A 22,435-nucleotide genomic window follows, 5' to 3' on the forward strand; every position below is an offset into this window, starting at 1 on the left:
CCAAATTACATTATATGGAATTTAGCATTATTACATTTTTCCTTATGGTGTTGTTCCAGTAGGAACAAGAGGAAGAAATGTGAGGGAAAAATGATTACAATCAACTATTTGGAATGAGGACAAAGGCCTCTACCTCCAAAAGGGGGTTTTAAAACATTTGTGTCTGTCCCCCCAGGAACCCCCCAGAGTCATATTAAGAGAAATGTTTTGCTCCTACAATGTCAATTCCAATATGAAAGAATCCGATCACACTTGGCCTGCTTACCTTCTATAGAGATGAGGGACACTCGACAGGGGAACCTAAAAGTACATTGTCATGCAACCCGCCTCTGCCGGGTCAAGTTTGCAAGTACCTGTTATTTCCATTGTCTAGGAAAGGGGGGGGGGCACCCAGGAAGACAGTTAGGGGGGGGAAGCACCCAGGAAGACAGTTAGGGGGGGGGCAGACTCGTCGGAGACCTCTGACCCAAACCATGTGATATCAGATTGATCCGAGCGCTGCTTTGTAGTAGTACTGAATCTCTCTCTTTATTCTGCAGAATAAATATCTTGAATATTCTCGGTTGTTGTTTTCTTGTAGCAGGCAGATTAACCTCACTGATCTTTGCAGAAGAATTTCATTCACAGGTTTGGCGTCACAAACCGGATTTCTGTTTGGCTCTGTTGGACCTATTCGTGCCCAGGCTGTGTGCACAACGGCAGGTAGGAACCGACCCTAAAGACATCCGAGAAGGAGTCGTCTGGACACGATTAGCAGATCCAGCAGAAACAACAAGAAATTCCCGAACAAATTGAGCTAAATCACCCACTTTTGATGATTTCCAGGAAGGTTTTTCTGAATATGTCAAAGCACTAACTGCAGTATATCGAGTTTTGTATTCACAGGTCACAGGTTCACACTGCCCCAGACTGCCCACACCCGTGGTGACCCGGAGACTGGGTCCACATCAAGGTCCACAAACGAAAGTGGCCTGAGCCAAGGTGGACTGGACCTTGGAAGGTAATGTTGGCCACCTCACATGCAGTAAAGGTCAAAGGTAAAACTGGTGCTCTCTGGCACCACCTCTCCCACTGTGCCCCTGCCACCCCACCCGCAAGAACTCTCACAGAAACAATGATCCAGCTGAAAGACACAAGCATTCTGTAATTAACCATGTAATAAAAAAAAAATAATAATAATAATTTTTTGTTTTTGTTTACCCCAGTAGAAGTCCTGGACCCTACACAGTATACATATTCTTACCAAGTGGGACCCCAAATATCGTATGACCAGCATATGACAAAGGTCGCAGGCCTATGAAGGACAATTCCTGGCATTCAAAGTTGATTTCTGTTCCATAATAAAGTGTGATTCCACAGGGTAGGAGCAGTACCAGTGGAATGAGAAATATGTGTGGTCCACCAACCCCAGACTAACGAGTGACTGGTGGCTGGATGATGTTAAAGGTATCCATATTTATTGTGGGACATTGTTAGGCCCACAGCCTCCCAGCACCACTAGAGGCCGCCCTTGCCCCATCTGCAGCTCCCTACTCGAGCCCAATTGGACACACCTGGGATCAATAACCTGCATCACTCTCACAGTATTTAGTCTCAGCTTCCCAGTCATTCCTTGCCAGACCGTCAACTAGCTTACCCGAGTTGTACAGCTACTGGCTCCCTTCCAAGTTCCAAGTTCCAAGTTCCAAGTTCCAAGTTCCAAGTTCCAAGTTCCAAGTTCCAAGTTCCAAGTTCCAAGTTCCAAGTTCCAAGTTCCAAGTTCCAAGTTCCAAGTGCGTGTTTCTAGTTCCTAGTTTACGTCTCGTTGTCTCGTCTTCCCCTTACCTGCTTGTCTCCTCTCGTCGACCCAGTCTGTCTCTCCAAATCCAGCCAGCCCAGTTTACCTGCCTGTCTCCGCTCGTCGACCAAGGCTGCCCGTCCTTCTCCATCCAGCCTGGTTCCCCGTCTCTCCACCCGGATCCTGGACCCCTTCTTCTGGTCATCATCGTCCCTGCCCAGCCATGCTCCATCCCTGACCGGGTCCCCCTGACCAGCTCTACCGTCCAGGCTAATAAACATCCACTGCCTGCCTTCCGTCTCCCTGTGTCGTGCGTTTGGGTCCCTCCTAGCTCTGGTCGTGACAGACATTGAGTAATGTGCTTATAAACACAGGAACCAGTTGGAGGAATTGCTACTCCGCTCACTGAGCGTAGAACTACAAGAAAATGCAGGAATCGATGATCACATCACTGGTTGGTTCGACTCTGTTTTCCCAATGAAAAGGGCTCATTTTATCATGCATAATCAACGTTGCTCTCATTGCTGCTCTGTTAATTGTATGTCGATGTTGTTGTATACCATGCATTTGTACTCTTGTAAAAAATTCATCATGACTGCGTTGGGAAAACCAGAAATACAAGTGTACATGGCATTGAGACAGGAGGAAGGTGGCGACACCTATGTTGTTGTAGATTTTCCGCGGCACCAGGACCCCGACATCCTCGTCCACGATGACTGCATCTAGTTGGTTCAAGAGAGAGAGATAATAACGGTGAAGTCAGCACACCTCTCACGAGGTTAAGAGCTAAAAAGTTGCGAGATCCAGTATCACAGCCAGGGAGACACTGCTCCTAAGAAATTACTTTGTGCTAGTTTGCTCTTTTATTGTAAATGGTCCAGGTGGTGGGTGAATGCCATCCGCACGTTCAATAATACGGATGTTGGCAGGTTTTCCTGCTGAGACAAATGGGGTTTTCCCTGCCAATCACTCCTGGAGCCATACACTGTGCACATCATGCTATGCAGAATTGTTTCATTGTATTATACATATTTTGTTGTGGACACCTTACGGTGTCCAAGGAGGGAATTGTGAGAAAAAATATATATAAATATATACATATACTATAACATACTGCGTATAACTATACTACTATAACTAACATTACAGATTGAACTAATCCTCGATAGCAAAACTATATGTTTGTATACTACAGTATACATTACATTAATTTATTTATGTACATTACTATCATTCATATTTTGGGTTATTATGAAATAGTTTCATTGATCAGTCAGAGCCAAAATTAAAACATGTATAAAGACACTGGGTCTAGGAAAGGGGGGGGGGGGGGCACCCAGGAAGACAGAGCTTCCCCCCCTAACTGCTACTGCTACGCAACCAGCTAGAAACCGGGACTGAAAGGGTTAATCTGGCGCACACACAGCGGGGAGTGTGAACCTAGATACTCGGGGGAAGGGGAATAGCAAAGGAGGGACCGCCCCGCAAAGGAGGGTGTGTCGCTTGTACGAAGTAACGAGGAAACAGAGGTTCGGTGGACTTCTGGGGGAAATGTCTGCTACATGAGACACGCAGCTCAGGACTCGCTACGTCGACGTATAAAGTTTTTCATTTTTTGTTAGATTCTCAAACCGTCCAGTAAACTCTCGGTAGCTTAAAGTTTTAGTTCCATCGCATCATTCCGGATTTGGAAATTTTGAACACGACAATATATATATTTACTCACAAGAGAAAGATTTCGATTTATTTCGTTTCCTTAGTTTCTTGTTTGAAATAACATTTTTTAAACACAATTAATTTCAGGGACTGTCCAAGTCCTTACGCCGTACTGTTCCAAAAAAATCCTGTGCGTCCCTACTGTCAAGACGCACCTCTCCCCCGATAAAATCGTATATCGGATTTTTTTCACGACCGACCAAGCCTAACACATAATAGTTATTTACAAATACAAAGTATTCCTTGTGTGTCAAGGTTTGTAAACATAAAACGTCTGATTATGGTCCATCTCTTCAGATTTTTTCAATTCTTTATAATTGCAGGTCCTCCACACAACACAGTGAAACGGTATCTTTGACTTTGTAGTTATTGTTTTGTAATTCATATTTTGTATCATGATCAGAATTACAATTTTTGCCAGGTACATGCATGAGGAATTTGTCCTGGTGTTATTGGTGCATGTAAACAGAGGATTAGCCCAAAAAAATTAAGATTTTTAATTAAAATTACAATTAAAATTAACAAATACAACAAAAAAGTATAAAATAAAATCGCCAAATATACACAAGTAGCAAAAAAAAAAAGCGAAAGAATGGTCAAATATATAAATATACTGAATTTGTTTAATATTAGTTTAATGCGAGTGTGAGTGATGTATGAGCTTTCTTCCCATTGTACATCTAGACAAGTTCTGCTAAGCTATTGCCTATTTTGTTTTTATTTATTATAGCATTATTGTTTTTACTGCATTTAAGTTTTGCAGCGAATACATCGATTTACAATAGCTCGGTCAGTCCTAGGATCCCTGCCCTCATTCAGTTCTCAGAGGAGTCCGTCTCTTCCGTGGAGCCGTCGCTCTCCACCTCCATCCGTCTCCGGTGGTGGATGCTCCTCCGCGGCGATGCCTTCCTCTGGACATCCTTCAGTACTCCCACTGCACTGCCACTGCTGCCCGGACTGACCGAGATCTGGGAAATTCTGCAAAAGCAGGAGGAGGGACGCTGACATGCCGGAATTAAAAACCCAAACGTGGAACATTTTTTGCTGTACGTGTGCAAACCTTACAGTTTTTCAAGCTCCTGGTCCATCTCAGGGTCATCCAGTATATCAGCTCTGTTGGGCAACACTCCTGTTAAGAGAGGGATTTAAAGAAAAATATGGCACCAACCTAGAGGTATGTAAAAAGCGGATAATGTATTTTTGCAGGTAGACGTTTGTTTCCCCTATACATCATCCATATCATATGCAGATTGGGTCTAAATATGATTTGAGCAGATTGCATTTACACCAGCTCTTAGAATGCTTAGGTCGGCGCGTTTGGTTCGGTCGACATTGACATCCAAGTGCAAGCGCCCAGTGGTGACTTAACCGGTAATGGGCCCCAGTCTAACTGGTCATGGGCCCCAGAGCTACTAGTCTTTGGAGGCCCTCTTCAGCCTCCTGCCTGCTCCTTCAACCAGAGTGCGGCTCCTTCCCACTGATACACACATCCGCGGTTTGCGGATGGTTCACTTGAAATCGATTTGCAGACAGGCCTTCATGAATGTACCTGAATTCTTCTGTTCCATAATGATAGCATATCGCCAAATGCTCAAAAACCTGGCAAATGAAACACAATGTTTTTTAATTCAAACTTTATTGAATCAGGGGGAAAAAAATAAAATTTCAGTGAGATTTAAAATCTCTTGCAAAAGTGCCCTGGCCAAGGCAGGTGGCAGCAGTCGATAACTCGGGATGGTAGCTCAGGCGGTAGAGCTGGTGGTCTAGTGATCTAAAGGTTGCTGGTTGGATCCCAGGCTCCTCCTGCTAGCATGCTGTAGTGTCCTTGAGCAAGACACTTAACCCCTAATTGCTCCTGATGGCTGCGTCCGTCGGTGTTTGAATAATTGTAAGTTGCTTTGGATAAAAGCGTCTGATCAATGTAATGTAAAAAAAACCCCACAATTTCCGACAGACGATCAACATTCTACTTTGTCAAAATAAAACCATGAAGAGACAATAGAGAGTTTCAATATGAAAAACATCAGCAGGTCAGAGATGCTGCCTCTCATTCCTTTTCTCTTTGTGGACTTTAGGCAGCAGATAGCAAGGTTTGTGGGAAAGCAGTGCACGTGTTTCCGGCAAGTTTCTTGAAAATATAAATATGAACATATGAAATATGGTGAATGGCCAAGAATTGCTTTATAGATTAGAAGATGGCCAGAAGCTGATTCTACGCATGGTTAGCGCAGTACAGCCGACACTGGAGTATAAAGCGCGGCGATGCTTTAGTGCTCTTGAATTGACCATTCATTGGATGATTGCATAGAGATGCTCAATTAACAGATAAACAAATAGGAATTGCTTTAGCATAAGCCTTTTAACGCAAACAAGTGACCAGCCGTTGATTGCTCTCAGTAAACAGATCCAGGTCGATCTCTGATGATTGGCCCTAGGAAGTTCTCAATGTGTTCCCAAAGTAAGAACAAGGTGGTCGAGTGGAGGAGTTGATCCGATTACAAGCGGATCACCCAGAGACCCACAAGCTAGGGGGTCAATATCTCACCTATGTCGTGATTGACTGTGTCCTCTTTCGACAGACTCATCAAGAAGCTGAAATATGTGACTTTGTGACTCTGCTCCAACACTTCAGCCATACTGCACCTGGATGGATGACTGTACAGGGACAGACAGACGGCACATGAAATACGACTTTGTAGCACTGTTGATAAAATGTGCCCAGAGCTGCAACTCTCCTAATGGCTCACATTCAGTGTTTTTTCCGTAAGATTGCTTTGCATTCTGCTCCGTTGAAAGTTCGATCAAGTTAAAAAGGTGACTTATCGTGGGACTTGAGGAGTGTGCCATTTTAAAGGACACCACAGTGAAACTGATGACTACAGGGTACTATTTTGCAACCCAGGCCTTACTATAATGTTGGTTCCCATTATTTATAACATGTTCATTGCACAACCTCACTGAATGCGTTACTATTTAAAAGAACAAACATAGAGGAACTTACCACTCTCACTGGGCTTCATTCATGAATATATGCGTAGAAATGTTCTTATTTTGTGTGCAAAACAACTGGATACGCAAAGTCAGCAATGGATTTGTGACGTGCGTACTGGCCACATTTGTTCCCAAACAAATGCATATGTTTGATAAATTTGAACAAGATTTGGGCAAGATTTAAGCACAAATCTGTACTGTTCATGAATGAGGACCACTGTGCTTAAATGCAATCCAATGAGCTGAACATTAAAGCCTGAAAAACCTGTTAAATCTCCTTTCGAGAAAATAGGAAGCTCACAATATACTGTATCAGTGGCAGACCGTCATTGCCTCCAAGGCCTTTGGTGAAGGCGCAAGATTTCTAAAAATGAAGAAAAATTTGGCTTCATTATTAATATTATGTAAAATGTTTGTTGCGTTAGTCTGGTCAATCTATCATCTCTCATTATGTTCTAAGTACTACAGATGCTTGGGTCTGGAAGGATTTACCAGTATCTGTGTCCGCAAAACATGTTATCTGATCAGCTTTGTTTCGCCGCTGTTTCCGTGTGGAAAATGAATTCTGGACTCCTCGCGCACCTTCAGAATCTCCGCTGAATCCCTCTGCTGTCTACAGGAAGTGAATGGGGCCTGCTTTTGGACTGATGGACTAATTAGCCAAGCAGATTTTGATTTGTAGCTGGTGGGAGTATTGTTTGACACTTTTGCAGCGTCACAAGGCCTTCACCGCTGCCAGCAGAGTTGCCAGGTCCACGGTTTTCCCGCAGAATTTTGTTACTGTTGGGCTTGTTATATCAGTCCGCGGGTTGGTGGTTGCGCAAAAGGAAGAAATACGGGCTTCCAGAAAACATTGTTTGGATTCGGGCCTTCATGCAATGGCACAGAATATGCTGCCATCGTTTGGAGCCAACCAAAGAGATGCTGGCCTTGTTCAATACCAACATGTATAATAAGGACCAAGAGGGAGAGGGATCTCAAAGCCTAGAACAAAGAGTAAAACACACTTAATTTTACGCACACCGGTGCTTTGTCCCGGTCCCATTATTCCCAAAGCAGTGCGTGTGACCTGGGGCCACGGGGGCTTCCGTCCGCCCTTGGTTTGGTGGTTCTAGCCCACTGGGAAGTGCTCCGTCCTCCACAGAGTTCGACAGCATTCTGGCGGGGGGGCTAAGGGGCCCGCCCTTGGTCCATCATCCTGGGTCTCAGCCTTCTATATTCGCTCCATGGACTTGGAACCCGAGGAACCTATATACAGTGAGGAGATGTTTTAATAACATGAGCGTTTACAGGGGGTAACCTACCCCGGGCGAACCAACACGTTTGCCTGATTGTCGCCTTGGAGTAAGTGACGGGCTGCCCCAGTTCATGTCTTCGGATGCATTTCTCTCGGTTTAGCTTGCACACCCGGCACGATGCCTTCCCTCAGTCCAACCCCCCCCAAATTTGGCACGGATCTCGGGGGGGAAACTTAGCTACTGTTCGCCCCTAGTTCGGTGGTCCTAGCCCATCAGGAAGAGCTCCGTCCGGGCTGGAGGGACCCTGTGTTCCGAGACCTGGCGCGATGTCTTCCCCGGTCCAATCTCCCCCAGGTCAGGGGCTCCGTCTCCGCAGGGCTCCATATCTCCATCTATCCGGGGGGCTCCATCTCTCCCCGGGGCTCCATCTCTTCGGGGGGGCTCTATCACCCCATGGCTCCATCCCTCCATCTATCCGCAAGGTTCCATCTCCCCATCCCCACAGGGCTCCATCTCTCCACAGTGCTCCAGCCCCCCATTTCACCATCTCCACGGGTCTCCATCTCTCCATCTCCCTGGGGTTCCACAACACCCGGCGTGCCCTTCGACCCCGTGTGCCCACACTTAAGCAGACCCCCACCCGGCCACAACACTTGGGAGCATCCCAGCGCCCACCATCTCTCCGGAGCTCCACAACACCTTGCGCACAAGCTGCCCCCATTGGAATGTATTTAAACACAGTGAGAAACGGTAGCAGAGCTGTAACTTTCTCAAGGCCTGGTTTGAAAAATAGTGTGCTTAAATCCTTAAATAGTATAAAAATTGGGTCTGGTTATTGTGAGAATGTTACCTTTGTTTAATTCTGTCGCACAGGCCTTCTATGCAGTCTGCCAGATTAGAAGCCTCCACTCCTCCAGTTGGCTCCTGCATGTTATTCTCTTCTACAGCCAAAAGGGGTAGCTGCTCGATGGAACTAGATGTGGGGACGATCACAGTGTTGGAGCTCTTGCCAGACAGCAGATCTTTGTAGATGGCCAGAACACTGTCAAGGAACTCTGAGGGTAAGATACATATATTAAAAAAAAAAAATGAATGCCTTCTCTGGCTGTCAAAAAAAACCTACATGTGGCAAATTACCATTTACCAAGACCGACCGCCAGAAATTGCTTGAAAATTGGTAAAACAATCAGAATCCATAATGCTGTAATTTCCTCCCTCAAATGCATACGCATAAGGATTCAAAGTGCATTTGTTTGTCAGCTGAAGTGCACCTTCTTCCAGGCCCATGCACTGGTTTCTAAGCGCAGAATGCAGGTCACAAACTCCTGTGTTAACATGTACCTTGGTAATAAAACTGCAGCTGGAAGGCATAAAGGAAGTCAGCAAAGGACATCAGACAGTCGACAGCGTCATCCATCAGGACGATTCTGCAGGGGATGCAGGGCAGCCATTAGTCACAGCCGACGGAGATTATTTCTCAGGTGATTGACTACAGTTTGGCAATTATATAACACTTGCGGAGGTGGTTACTCGACACAGCCCTTACTAAGGTTTCAATAATAATTCAGTGCGTCTGTATTTATTGGCCAGAGCACAATATCTACCTGGAGGCCAGTTGCAGAGGGTAAGACGAGGATTGAACCATGCTCAGATCTGCCAACCTTCAGAAAATATTTTTAGTACCACAAAAGTGTAACAGGTAGTTTCCGTGGCATTTGAGTTACTGCAGCTAAATTACTCAGTCATTTCCACTGTAGCTGTCTCGTAACGAGGCTAATTACATGGTATGCAAGCTACTACAGCTAACTACATCTTCTTCTACTTTCGGCTGACAAATTAATCTCATTAGGATATACCCCTTGAAATGTATCATCCTGTAAAGTTACCCAACATGTTTACCAACTAGAGATGAGATATGAGATATATTGCAAAAAAAAAAATATAATAATAATAAATGACTGTCTCTTCTCACTCGTTCACTGGAGCTCACTGTGCATTAAACCAACTGTATCCAATTTAACGACTCGTTTTACTGGGTGACTCGTCCAGAAGAGTCTCAAAAAAAGAGTGACGATAGGAGCTTGTGTACTAGAGAAAACCAGACCGGACACTCCATTGCAGTGACAGCACGCACAGCATACGCAGTCTGCACAATTTTGGCAATATATTGTCAGGTGAATATTTATCCAATTAACAGCCGACATTCTTTCATTTGCTCTCTTACATGCGCGTCAACTACGTTACATTACGTTCGTATCGGGTTTGAGTATTTGAGTATAATTGAGTATTGAGCATTTTTATGAGTACATGAGCACAGTATCAGGTGTGTAAATTTGACACCGGTCATAGCCAATCAAGCTGAAAACCAGCCGGCGATCGGTGCATCTCTATTACCAACGCTTTATAAGTTAACATTATGGTCACATTTTCCACTTTACCTCAGCAATGCAGCGTCGGTGGATAATTAAGGACCGCTGCGCTCAGTGCGCTGCGTACCATTGGATGTTGAGTGAGTGAGAAAGCCTACATTTCACATAGAAATCAATGGAAGGGGTCCAATGGGTGCATTGGATGCCAAGTTGGCAAAATTATTAGCATTATATAATAAGCATAATCCAGTACAATGCATGTCTGCGGTCTACCAGAAACCTCCCACAGAAACCTCCCATCTAACCCCCAGAGAACTCAATAGGAGTTTTAGGAGGATTAAAACCATTTTGGTGAGGCAATTTGGATACACGTGATACATCTAGTGATGAAGGTATTTCTCCACACTGACAGGGCTTGATTCTCCCATCTTCAGCTCATGGTTGGCACCAACAAAGGTAAGTGCAACAGTCCAAGCATATCAGGCATTTGATGATGAAAAACCTCCTCAGGGCATTGAGGAATCTGCTAGCACTCATGCTCTTGATCACATCTACAGTATGTAGATGTGGTCTGGTACACATGCAGAACAACACTGCCCATCTTTTGTGGTTGCTGCATCCTCCTCTGGTCCAGTGTGATACCACCTCTTGAGCCAAAAACCATGAAAGCCAACACAGGTGAATGGTTCTTCTTGTAGACATTCTGTTGGGAGATCAGCAGCCATCTGCTGGTGTTCTGTCCTCGGACAGTTACCTGCAGGTGACACATTTAAAGAGGATGCACTAATGCACCTCTTTGCTCAACAAGTAGTGAGCCTCTCTGCACCTTATGTAAAATGTCTACTTTGGTGGTTCACAGCTTCATTGTGATTACGCAAAAGGGCAGCCAGATGATGACGGCCTGGTATGATTACTGGTTTCATCTGCCTGTGTGATGCAGTTAGGGTAACAGTTAGTGTGACGCTAACCTGAATCTAATCTATCAACTCAGATGATTCTGGACATTCCTTATGATGAGCACCTCTGTTTGCTCCAACAGATGTGACCCATGCGCTAATTGGAGAAATGTTCAAATCATGAGGGATTCAGTACAGTATGGTCTTGCTTGGTCTTAGTTGTAGGACGGCGGATCTTGCAAATAAATTCACTCTAGTACCTATTTACTCTCAAGCAGGTGTAGTAGGTTGTGCCATAAAATGTCAAGCCTATCTCCTTCACAATCATCTCTGCGATTTTGACGGCAAGACCTGCAGACAATGAATGAGCTCTGGCTTGGTTGCATATTTTGCTTATTTGAAGATGAAACCGACGCCAGTCTTTCCATCTTCAGTGTTGACACTCGGGTGAACAACTGCAGCACTGATTAACAACTTGACTGATGCATCTCATGCTTAGTGATGAGAATGTGGATCAAGAGCACGGAACAGAAAAAAAGGTTGATTTTCACCTCTTTCTTGACTTGTTTTTATTGAAGACTTTCGGACAGCAGCTGGTTTGATGACTAATGACAAAAGCATTCATTGTAAGTCTGTCACTTTATATAAAGTATGTAAAGTATAAATTAAACAATTGTAACAAGTCTCTTGTCGGTTTCTGGAGCAGAGATGGACCAGAAGGCAGGTAGGATAAAAACAGCCTTTACAGTCAGGCATTTATTTGAACAAAAATAAGACGTATGTCTTTTCAGACAAACATATATGTTGCAGTGCAGTCTTGAGTGGGATAATTACCTCAATCTCCTAAACCACTCCCCACTGCCACATACCCCCACCGGCTGACAGCTAACCCCCCGCCCTTTCCCTCCCCAGGGTGTGAGAGGAAGTCAGCCACCACCCTCTTAGCCGGTCCATGAATCACTCTGAACTTAAAAGGCTGTGAAGCCATATACCGCCATGTGATTTTGGAGATGGGAGGTGTTGGAGCAGGGTGTGGTCCGAATAGAGGGTGAACGGGCGCCCCAGGAGGTAGTACCGGAGAGCACTGACCGCCCACTTGACCGCCAAGCACTATTCCAAGAAGATGTTCTTTGTCTCCTGCTGGAAGAGCTTCCTGCTTATATACAGCACCGTGTGCTCAGCGCCCTTCACCTCCTGGGTCAAAATGGCACACAACCCTCCATTCGAGGAGTCTGTCTGCAGGACAAAAGGGAAAGCAAAGTTAGGCGTATGGAGCACAGGGTCCCCACAGGGGGCCTGTTTAACCCTCTCAAATGCCAACTGGCACGGTCCCGTCCACTGGACGGGATCTGAGGCAGCCTTCCGGATGAAGTGTGTTAAGGGACCGATTCGAAATAAAGTTGCTGTAATAGCCTGCCATTCCAAAAAATCTCCTCACCTGTTTTTGTTTTAGGCCTTCGGCAGGCCTAAATTGCCGCTGTCTTGTCTATCTGAGGACGCACCCGCCTGCCCCCCAAGGGGTACACCAGATACTGTACCTCCCTCTGACCAACCGGTACATCTTTGGGTTGGCTGTCAGCCTGGCTCACCTCAGGGACTCCAGGACCGCCCCCACCTGCCATATATAATGCTCCCTGGTATGACTATGGATAATAATATCATCCAGGTACACCGCAGTATATGCCACATGCAGGTGCAGCACCCAGCCCATGAGGCGCTGGAAAGTGGCTGGGGCGACAAAATCCCAAACCGAAGTTTGCAAAACTGTTACAAGCCATCCGCAGTGGAGAAGGCCGATTTTTCCTTAGACGCTGGAGACATGGGAATCTGCAAGTAGCCCTTAGTCAAATCCAGTGTCATGAAAAAGTAGGCCGTGCCAAGCCAATCCAGGAGTTTGTCGATCCAGGGCATTGGATAGGCAACAAACTTTGATACATCATTCATCCTGCTATAGTCCACAGAGAACCATATAGAACCATCAGGCTTCGATACCAGCACAAGTCACTATAAAAGTCACAAGCACTACACCAGTCAATGTCGGACTACAATCACTCGTTGATCTCTGCCTGCACCACCCTTTCTTTTGTCCTCAGGCAAGCGATAGGGCCGTGAATGTAAAGTAACACCTGGAGACGTTTGGATGTGGTGGTTTATGACTGTGTTGCACCCTGGAAAAAGGGAGAAAACATCAGCAAACCGCTGTTGCAAGTCAGCAACCCCTTTTCTCTGACCCAGTGAGAGATGGCCATCACAAGGGGCCGGGGTGGATTGATATGACTTTGGTCCCAACTCATCTCCACTACAGTTGTTGCCAGAGAGACCAGTAGATTATGAGACAACCTCATAATATACATCCCCTACTCGCCATGTGACCACAAAGAGCTCGCCACTTGGCAAGTAGTTTGGAGGTAGACGAAGCAGGGCTCGACCGTAACTGTTGCCCAGTTTCCCTTGGCAACCAGATTGAGTCAATTGGCAACCATTTTGTGGCCTCTGATTGCCCCCTTTGGCAACCACTTTTAACATAAAAAATAAGGACGCAAACCACAAAACATGTACCCCAAAATAAATAAATTTGTTGCATTATTGATATTTGAATGTTGCTGTGACAATCAGAACCAGAACACTGTACGTGCATTGACTCACATGAGCACAGGCACCTGTTTACATTCTAATGCCTTTCTTTGTCATGTGTGATGCGAAAACATCAGATTTCCACAGTCAGAAAGTAAAAGTGTGTGTCCTACTCATAGTTGAGTTGTAAAATCCAAGCTCATCACGGAGCATCTCTCCTGCCAAGCTGCTGACAACGCTGTCAGCCGAAGAGTCAATCACAGTGGACGGTTGAAGGTTATTACAGCAGGGATGCAAACAAGTTGCTTTTCTGCAAATGTCGCATTTTTTATGTCCATTGGGTGACAATTGTGTGAATCGTCCAAACCAATCCATACATTTTTTTTTATCCGTCCGAGAGAACGATGCCATCTGAGATTGATTAGCTAGTGGATTCAGTCTCTGATATTACGTCAGAACTAAGATGCGGACACGACTCAAGTCTCTGGTTGAAAGTGCTCCAAAACAGGGATGCTGCGTTCACAGGCTCGGAAAACTAATGCGTGTCGGAGGAGATGCGTTCATGGGAACTCAGAAGGCCGTTGGCTCCCACCATAAGTATATTTCAGACCTTTCTTCACCACACATGTGTTTGCATCCCTATACAGTTAACTAAAAATAAAATACAAACTAAAACTAGGTGTGAAAAAACATTTGAATTAAAACTTGCCTTAGTTCTGTAGTTATGTAATAGAGAACGAATACCACTAGCTAATTGATCTTGGATGGGGTCGTTATCTCGGAAGGATAAAAAAAAAAGAAATGCCCACAGTTGGCCAGGGTTTCATACATTAGCTAAGGAGGTAGTCCTTAACCAGTCTTAAACCTGCCAACCTTGGGGAAATATTTTGAGTACCACAATAGTGTAACAGGGAGTCTCCATTGAGTTATTGCAGCTAAATGACATCAGTTATTCACACCGTAGCCATATCGTAACAAGGGTAATCACATTGTATGCAGTTACTATGACTAACTATATATACACACAAATTAATGTCATTGGGATATACCTCCTGAAATGCATTCTCGTAAAGTTACCAAACATGTTTACCAACTACAGATGCACTGATTACAATTTTCTTGGGCGATTGTGATTTTTTAAAACCTACCAACCTACCAATTCTGGCTGAGTCGGCTTTTATTCAATTGTATGTTCATAAATAAACATTGACTGTTAAATAACTTTTACATTGCTGTCCGATCTTTTTGAGTTTGTATCGGTCATCGGAAAAATCTAATTTTCTTGTAATTTGGTCTCATTGGGAATATCTGCTATACGTCAATGAAAAAAAACATCACCTGATCTGATTGGACAGCTGCACATTTGGACTGCCGCTGCAATTTTTTGTTACCACAATAGTGAGATTGCTGATTTTGACACTGTATTTATTGTTGTTCATTATTCACTATGGAACAATAATAGAACATGGAACTGTCCCTGAGTTCCAATAAAACATGAGTTGATTGAGCTCATTGAGTTTTAGTAGGACACATAAAAAAAAAAAAAGTCTCACACTTAAGTGCATATATACCTTTCAATTATATTTATATGGAACTTGCCATTCCAAAATAAATTGCATTCATTGCAAAATTAAAAAGAGAGCAATAATAGTAAATGGCCAACTCCTCTCACTCTTGTTCACTGAAGTCCTCCTTAGCTCACCGTGCATTAAACAAACTGAAACAAACCGACTGACTCGTTTTACTGAATGATTCGTTAAGAACCGAGTCTCAGAAAAGAGCGCTCCCCTGTGACAGCGAAAGATACACAGCCCGCACAATTTTGGAATACTGTAAGGCGATAGATAGATGAACAAATAAGTTATCTTATCTTTTTTGTTTACCTTGAAGTACTTCCAAACAGCCGACATTTTCTTTCCTTCACTGAGTGTCAAACTACTCAATTGGAGATGGGATGGTTTGAGCAGCCACACCTGACTTGGATCTAGGTGATTGGGTCAGGGTCACTGCATAGCTGTTGCTCATTGGTTGAGCTAACAAGCAGCAGGTTAAAACCCCCATCCACACACACACACACACACACACACTCAGGATATGAGCCCTGTCATGACATGTTCCATCTGTTCCTCGCAAATTCCATCAAGCCTTCTCCCTACAATAAACTGATGTCTACAACCCATCGTCTTCTGTGTCTGTGCCGAAGGGCCCTGAAAACGCCACTTGGGGGGCCTGTGGCTGGGAGAACTGCTACAATCGGGTTTGTGTATCGAAACATGTGTAAATATGACCGGCACAGAATCTGAAAATATATCTGATCGGCCGGTCACTGCAGATCACTCAGTGTATCTCACGTTTTATATGCAAAGCATTAGTCACATTTTTGTGCTTAATTATTAAGAGTGAAGAGTGAATGAAGAGTTAAGCCTCAGTGGATAATTAAGTCCCTCTGCGCTCAGTGCGCTGCGTATCAGCAGATGTTGAGTGAAAGGGAGGAGAGGGGTTACAGAACCAGAAGCACAATGTCGTAGCATCTGGTTCAACCCAAGGGATGTAGTTTAAATACCCAATAAATGTACGGTATTATTTTGTATTATTTTTGTTTTGCTCAGTTTCATCTGGCATTTCGGAATTGCATGGTTGGTAAACAAAATTTGGACCACTTCCATCAGACACTGATGGCTGCTGCCTCTGTTAGGAATGTGTCTTCACCCAACCACATTCAATGAACTTGTAATTCTAAGCGCCATGGCCATAGGTTCTCTCTTCCTGTTTGGCAGCTCTCCGGACGCTGTATGTGGCAACAGCTGACGGGGGGGGTTGTTGCTGAAGACTGCACATCCTGTAGTCCATTATGTCACTCTCAGGATCATTGGTACAATGCCTCAGGAAGCATTGAAAGTCTTTTTTTGCAAGCAAGCAATTGAACATGTGCTGGATATTGGCAGCAACTGGTTTTGTCCTGAATCTCATGGAGGTGGATTTTAAAGATAAATATTTCTGTGAAATTCTAATTCAAAGGTTAAAGAATTTGTGATATGCTGGAAGCCTAATTTAAGCAGCTGAGGTGTGCTAGGATCTTACTTGCATGGTAATTGTTTTTCATTAGTATGGTGATGGAGCGCTAGAGTCACTGACCTGGCTGTGCTTTTCACCAGCTCCACGGGGAAGTCAGGACACAGTAACTGGAGCAGAGAGCTGTATTCTAGCATAGACAACAGGTCTGAAACACAATGGCAACAAAATTTAACACACATTCTGTAAAATAACATTAAAGATGTAGTCAAAAATGTTGGCACCATTGCACTCTTTTCCCCATTACAGTTCACGTTGACAGATTCATATTAGATGCAAGAACTTCAGTGACCGCAGAATCTCTTAGAAGATGCTCTTCACTCTGAAAGTGATTCTCAAAATCTCATTTTGAGAATAAAATGTTTTGTATAATGTTTTAAGAGAGTATAGTACATTCTTCTTTTAACAATTACCATTATCTCATCAGCAGATAATTTGCCTCAATCAAATACTGAGATGAGTAATACTGAAAAACAAAAGAGCATAACCACAGTGACATTATAGAAAAAAAAATTTGACTTTTGATTTCCAGATTTTTGTTCCACATTCTTGTTTGGTAAATGTAACACTAGCCCCTTGTGCACATGTGAGTCTTGAAGAACACACCTATGAAAATGCCTGCATACAACATCCCAAACTTGTTTTAAGCTTTCCTGCATGTGCATATAGTGTTGAATGGTCCAGTTCATATTTTTGTCACTCACTAAAAAGAGTGACTTAGACAAATTACCAACTCGGGTAAATGATGAAGGACAATCAGAAGAGTCCGTTGGCTGCTTTCATTATGCTGAGTAGTTAATAGGTAAACTCAAATGGACGGGATTTGCTTACTTTTTCCACATTAAACTGATAATTCACTCATTCGCTCACTGAAATGATTTCCTCCTTATAGTTGCCTTGTTATTTTATCTTTTTATGCCCACTACGCAGTTGTTGCCCTTCATGCCCCAAGAATTTAATTGTACCGAATGACCTTGTGTTGTACTGTACACTTGACAAATAAAACACTTTGAATCAGTGTAGGACAGAATGGAAAATTAAGGGGTTTAATTGGGCATGTTTCTCGGCTGCTCCAGGCTCTCACCTTCTGCTAATCGAGAGGTTCAAACAGGGTCGCCAGATGTACGATAATTTGTACAATCATTTTAACCATTTAAGATACTTTTGCCATTTCAATATACTGTACCCACAATGAAACAGTTGTGATTTGTTTGAGAGCAGCAGTGAATTTGTTTCCCAGTGCTGGTTCCAGATCAGTGTATTCACCTATACCTTATGTTAGAAAGCACCTGATCATGGACGCACGGACACACGCACGCACGCGCACACGCACACAGTATAGGTTTGACAAACAGCCTAATGACAAATCATAGCACCTGACATTGATACTCAAAACCATTTACTTTTTTTTTTTTTTTTTTTTTACCTTTTGATTTTCTCCCTACCCACCTCCGCTCTTTCCAATATGTCGGTAACACCTCCAGAAGACTCTGATAAAGGAAGACCTGTTATGCAGGGTGGCCCGGATGTAGTGATACTCTCTGAACATGATGTGGTTTCCATTCTTCACGCTGGTGAAACTGAAATTGGAAACCAAATTGTTTGCCGCACAGATTCATTTTGGCAACTTGTGCACAAATAAAAGTATATATTTTAAATTTAATGAAACCACAAACAACTGTCACCTGTGGGTGGTTTGCCCGGGTTGAAAAAAAATAATAATAACCTATCCTTTAATTGAGATCAAACGGAAAACTACAGGCCAGGGTCACTGCCAGAATTTAAACACCTCAGTGTGTCCTGAAAATAATTGATTTGACTCCTGTCATGAAACTCCCTCATTCTTCAATGTGATTTTCAAAATAAGGTCCTGACTTGTTTTAACATTTTTTGGATGACGGTTATAAATGCATTTGTGGTAGTCTCAGCATTGCAAACCTATATTTTACCTTTATCCATTATAGAATTTCCCTGTGCCATGTTGGAGAAAAAATAGAACAAGGGTCAGAGTTTACAGTTATAGTTGTGCTTTCATTGCAATATAAAATGAACAAGGTGTGTAAAAGTATATCAACGCTTCTGATCTAGTGTTCCAATACACAAAATGGCTATGCCTTGGAAGACTAGTGTTGTTGCAACATTAACAGAACAAAAGAATAACCTCTGGCAACTGTCACAAATAAGCTTCTTACATATTCTAATTCATATTACACTTTTCCTGATTTCCGTGTCTGCAATCATGATACAATTGCTGGAATTGCAGTAGAGCCATTATTTTTGCATTCATAAGCCTTTATGTTTCATCATTACATTCAGAGCATGCGCCTGTGCACTTATGACAGGGGGAGCTTTCCTGGAAAAATAATATTCATGATGATATTTCTACTCAAATTTGAGATCTTTTTATTTTACCATAACTCTCCCAAAACATTCCTGTATACGGTGACCAATTTTTTTTTTTTTTTTCCTTGCGAGAAGACAGCCAAGGGAAGCAATTTTTTTGTTATATATTAATTCAGGCGTTACATACTATTCAGCAAAGTAGCGAACCACACCAAATTGGTTATATTCCTCTTGATGTTCCAGCAGCTGGGTCACCGCGTCATTCATGTAGAACAGCACATTAGTCGCCGCTGTGAGAAACGCGCGCGCGCACACACACACACACACACACACACACACACACACACACACACACACACACACACACGCACAAAGAGACATTCAAGATGACAGTCAGTTGTTGAAAAAAAAATGCTTTCGAATGAGACAGTAAGTCTGGCATGTTATTGATTTAAGACTTGTGATATAATGCATTGACGTTGCACAATAGGCATCCATTGCAGCCTAGCCATCCTGGAAGGGACCAGATGTACCAGATGTGTCCCCCTTCACTACACAAGCAACAGTACCACCACAACGATATTTTAAATGTTTGGAGTGTATATGATAGCAGATAAATTAACCAAAGAGCCATATTTTAAGAGAAAAAAAATGTTAAACATTTTTACCAAGAGGTAAAAACAAGAAGAGGTAAAACACACATAAATATACGAGGAGTCTTCACCCAGTTTTCCTCACACAGTTGTCTTAAGATTTTGCAGTCAATACTGAACCAAAAAAAAAAAGTATTTGTGACACTGTTTTCACATTTTATTATTTTATCAAAATAATCCTACGGGTTAGAAATTGCAGCGGTACTACAAAAATATTCACACAAAAAATGGCAATTTTAAATTTGAACCGGAGTACCCACGTTGCGGGGGCAGGAGGCTAGAAAGGTAAAGAAACTATGACATTTAATAATAGAATGCAGCAACACTTAAAATGAGGGTTTGGAAGAGCGGATAAATAAAATAGGTGGGAAATACATCACAATTTATGATGAATGCAAAATGACTGTTAGAACAAAGGGGATATGTAGCGCGGTATAAGCGACAATCCACATCCAACGCTATGTTTGTTCAAGCTAGCAAGTGGCTCCGGTATATAATGATCTACAGTCAACATACCCAAATAGTCCTCAACGGGAAGGATTGCGTTAAAACGATCCATTTTAGCAGTTACTGTAGAGGCGACGTGACGAGTAGCAGGTGATGCTTAGCTGCTGCTGCTACTACTTCTTAATTAGCGAAAACCTTGCGCTAATATTGTCATTCTGGCACTTCCACTATCATCTTTGGCTACGCTTCCGTAGCGTTAAATTGTGTGCATCACGAATAGTGTCCCCACTGGAACGACGTTCCGGATCTTGTTTACCCGTTTTTTGAAATGTATCTAAGAAACGTAATATCCACATTATTCAATCCTTAATTCAGCAGCAAAATCACCTTAGTCTAAGACATACCTAAATTACATATGTCCATGTCATCTTTTGGTCTGTTACACGGTATGTGTAATGCCGAAAAGTGATAAAAATGCGCAAAACACTGTTTAATTGTTAACAATCATATGTTCATTGAACTAGTTGAGTTCATTGAACAAGGATATAATTTTCTCTAGTGGCAACTAATACAGAAAGTATTGCTGAAAAAATGATCAAAATGCTCAGAACACTTTAATTGTTAACAATGATGTGTTCATTGAATGAGTTAATTGAACAAGGACAGAATTTTCTATAGTACCAACTATTACAGAAAATTCAGTTACAGTTACTTAATATATTTTACATAATTATAACCTTAACATCAATGTTTGATTATCTCATAGTCCAATAAGTCTATCCCAGGAACAGTTTTGCCCCAGTTTTTTTTTTTTTTTGTAATTTTATTTGTGGGGGTTTTTCTTAATACAAAACATGGCAAGATATCAGACAAGTACAACAATCAACTTATATAAAAAAGAAAAAACGGCAATCACAAAAGTAGAGCGGTTCTGCAAAAGAACTATATTATTCGCACAGGCTACAAATTTTATCCTGTACTCTGTAGATCCATCCTTCTACACGTTGTCATATCCCATGCACTCCTTACTGTGTTCAGGCACATGTTTATCTTTCGCCTCTGTGAAATGTACACACATGTTCTGTATATGGCTGTAGTTTATCTTTCGCCCCCCCCCCCCCCCCCCCCTTAAGAGCTTTATAAGTCCCAAATCAATTAGCGTAAGCTTAACATTCTCTTGACAATCTAGAATCATCAACGGCTGATTGCCGGACTGCTAGATAAATGATCAGTATCCACATTTGGTTATCAGAAAAACATACTCCTATTCTCATATCAGGACTTTCAACCTGTATGTTTTCAGGGCTTTAAACCTGTGTCTCCCATGAAGCAAGAAAAGATTACCAAATGTGCCATACCTTTTAGGAATTTCCAACCCCTGAATTGGTCTCTACTACAACATATGTGATTATGAAAAAACATATAATATAGAAATACAAACCTTTCATATGAGTATAGAAAAATGTGTATCAATTTTAAAAGACCATTATTTTTCAATAATGGTGATTATCATAACAGTTGACATAGTAACACACATTAATTAATAAACATAGTTCTAAGTGTTATGTAAGCAGTAGCCTGTTATTTAAGTAGAGTCTTGCATGGTTTGTTTGCTCTACAAGTTGTGGCATATACCTAAATTTATATTTGTTATAAAATGTGAATATTCAAAATATCATATGATCTTTATAAGGAATATGTGACAAAGATAAAAACCTTAATCATTACATTTCTTTCAATAAGCATTGACGTGGATGTTCAAGGTAATCTTCATGTATTGGTGTGCTGTTTGTGGGGGGTTTTGGGCATTATTAAATTAATATAATCATTGTCTGCAGATTCTGAAATTTCCAGTCCAGTGTTCATTCTATTTCCCAGTGGTTCCTTCCACTCTCGTGTATTGTATACACAAGAGGGTGTGGCTCACATGGAGAGGTTACTAGCACGATCACATGTGATCCTCCTCGGGGCAGTTCTTGGCTGGGCGGTTTTTGTGCAATGGTTGAGGTGAGACAATAGATATGAATGATCAAATATTGACCAATTAGGGAAAGTGGTGGGATTTAATCAATTGACACATGACCTTTTCCTGAGTACAACCAACTGTCTCCCAACTCTCTACAATGAACGGTTCAATAGTTACGAGGAAACAAAGACCGGTCAATAAGGGAAGGGGGCGGGGCTCCGCCAATTGATATGTAACATCTTCTAAGACAACAACCCAATAAAATAACAGTAAGTTGGCTTTGTTAAGACACAAAATAATGACTAGAATCTAAAGTTTGTGAACAAACTTTAAGTTGGCTTGAAAAAGCCAAACTGTAATTGACAGAAAGATTTGAACATTTCCAACAAGCCG

The 22,435-nt window shown here is 42.6% G+C and overlaps 1 protein-coding gene across 2 annotated transcripts; it reads right to left on the reverse strand.

The window, feature by feature from the left end:
* Nucleotides 1–3,976: 3,976 nt before the first annotated feature.
* cstpp1 (centriolar satellite-associated tubulin polyglutamylase complex regulator 1) lies at nt 3,977–20,306 on the reverse strand. Of its 2 annotated transcripts, none has more exons than XM_080002395.1 (9): nt 20,146–20,306; nt 19,164–19,266; nt 18,083–18,213; nt 16,697–16,781; nt 9,064–9,149; nt 8,573–8,777; nt 6,039–6,148; nt 4,559–4,622; nt 3,977–4,471 (listed from the first exon to the last, which is right to left on the reverse strand). In XM_080002395.1, the coding sequence occupies exons 1-9, from the start codon at nt 20,186–20,188 to the stop codon at nt 4,309–4,311; spliced, it is 990 nt and encodes a 329-aa protein (XP_079858521.1). In that variant the 5' UTR covers nt 20,189–20,306; the 3' UTR covers nt 3,977–4,308. The 2 variants fall into 2 exon arrangements, with proteins under 2 accessions (XP_079858521.1, XP_079858522.1); XM_080002396.1 differs by having other exon boundaries at nt 19,189–19,266; nt 20,146–20,193.
* Nucleotides 20,307–22,435: the final 2,129 nt, after the last annotated feature.

Source organism: Zeus faber (genome assembly GCF_960531495.2).
Source record: "Zeus faber genome assembly, chromosome: 6".
Classification (NCBI taxonomy): Eukaryota; Metazoa; Chordata; class Actinopteri; order Zeiformes; family Zeidae; genus Zeus; species Zeus faber.

What these genes read in the sequence shown, in the direction of transcription:
- cstpp1 (XM_080002395.1), bottom strand. Translation starts at nt 20,188, where the DNA reads ATGGATCGTTTTAACGCAATCCTTCCCGTTGAGGACTATTTGG. An exon ending in TGCGACAGAATTAAACAAAG is followed by an intron (nt 6,149 to 8,572) that starts GTAACATTCTCA and finishes GTCCCTGTACAG; the next exon opens with TCATCCATCCAGGTGCAGTA. An exon ending in GACCAGGAGCTTGAAAAACT is followed by an intron (nt 4,472 to 4,558) that starts GTAAGGTTTGCA and finishes CTGCTTTTGCAG; the next exon opens with AATTTCCCAGATCTCGGTCA.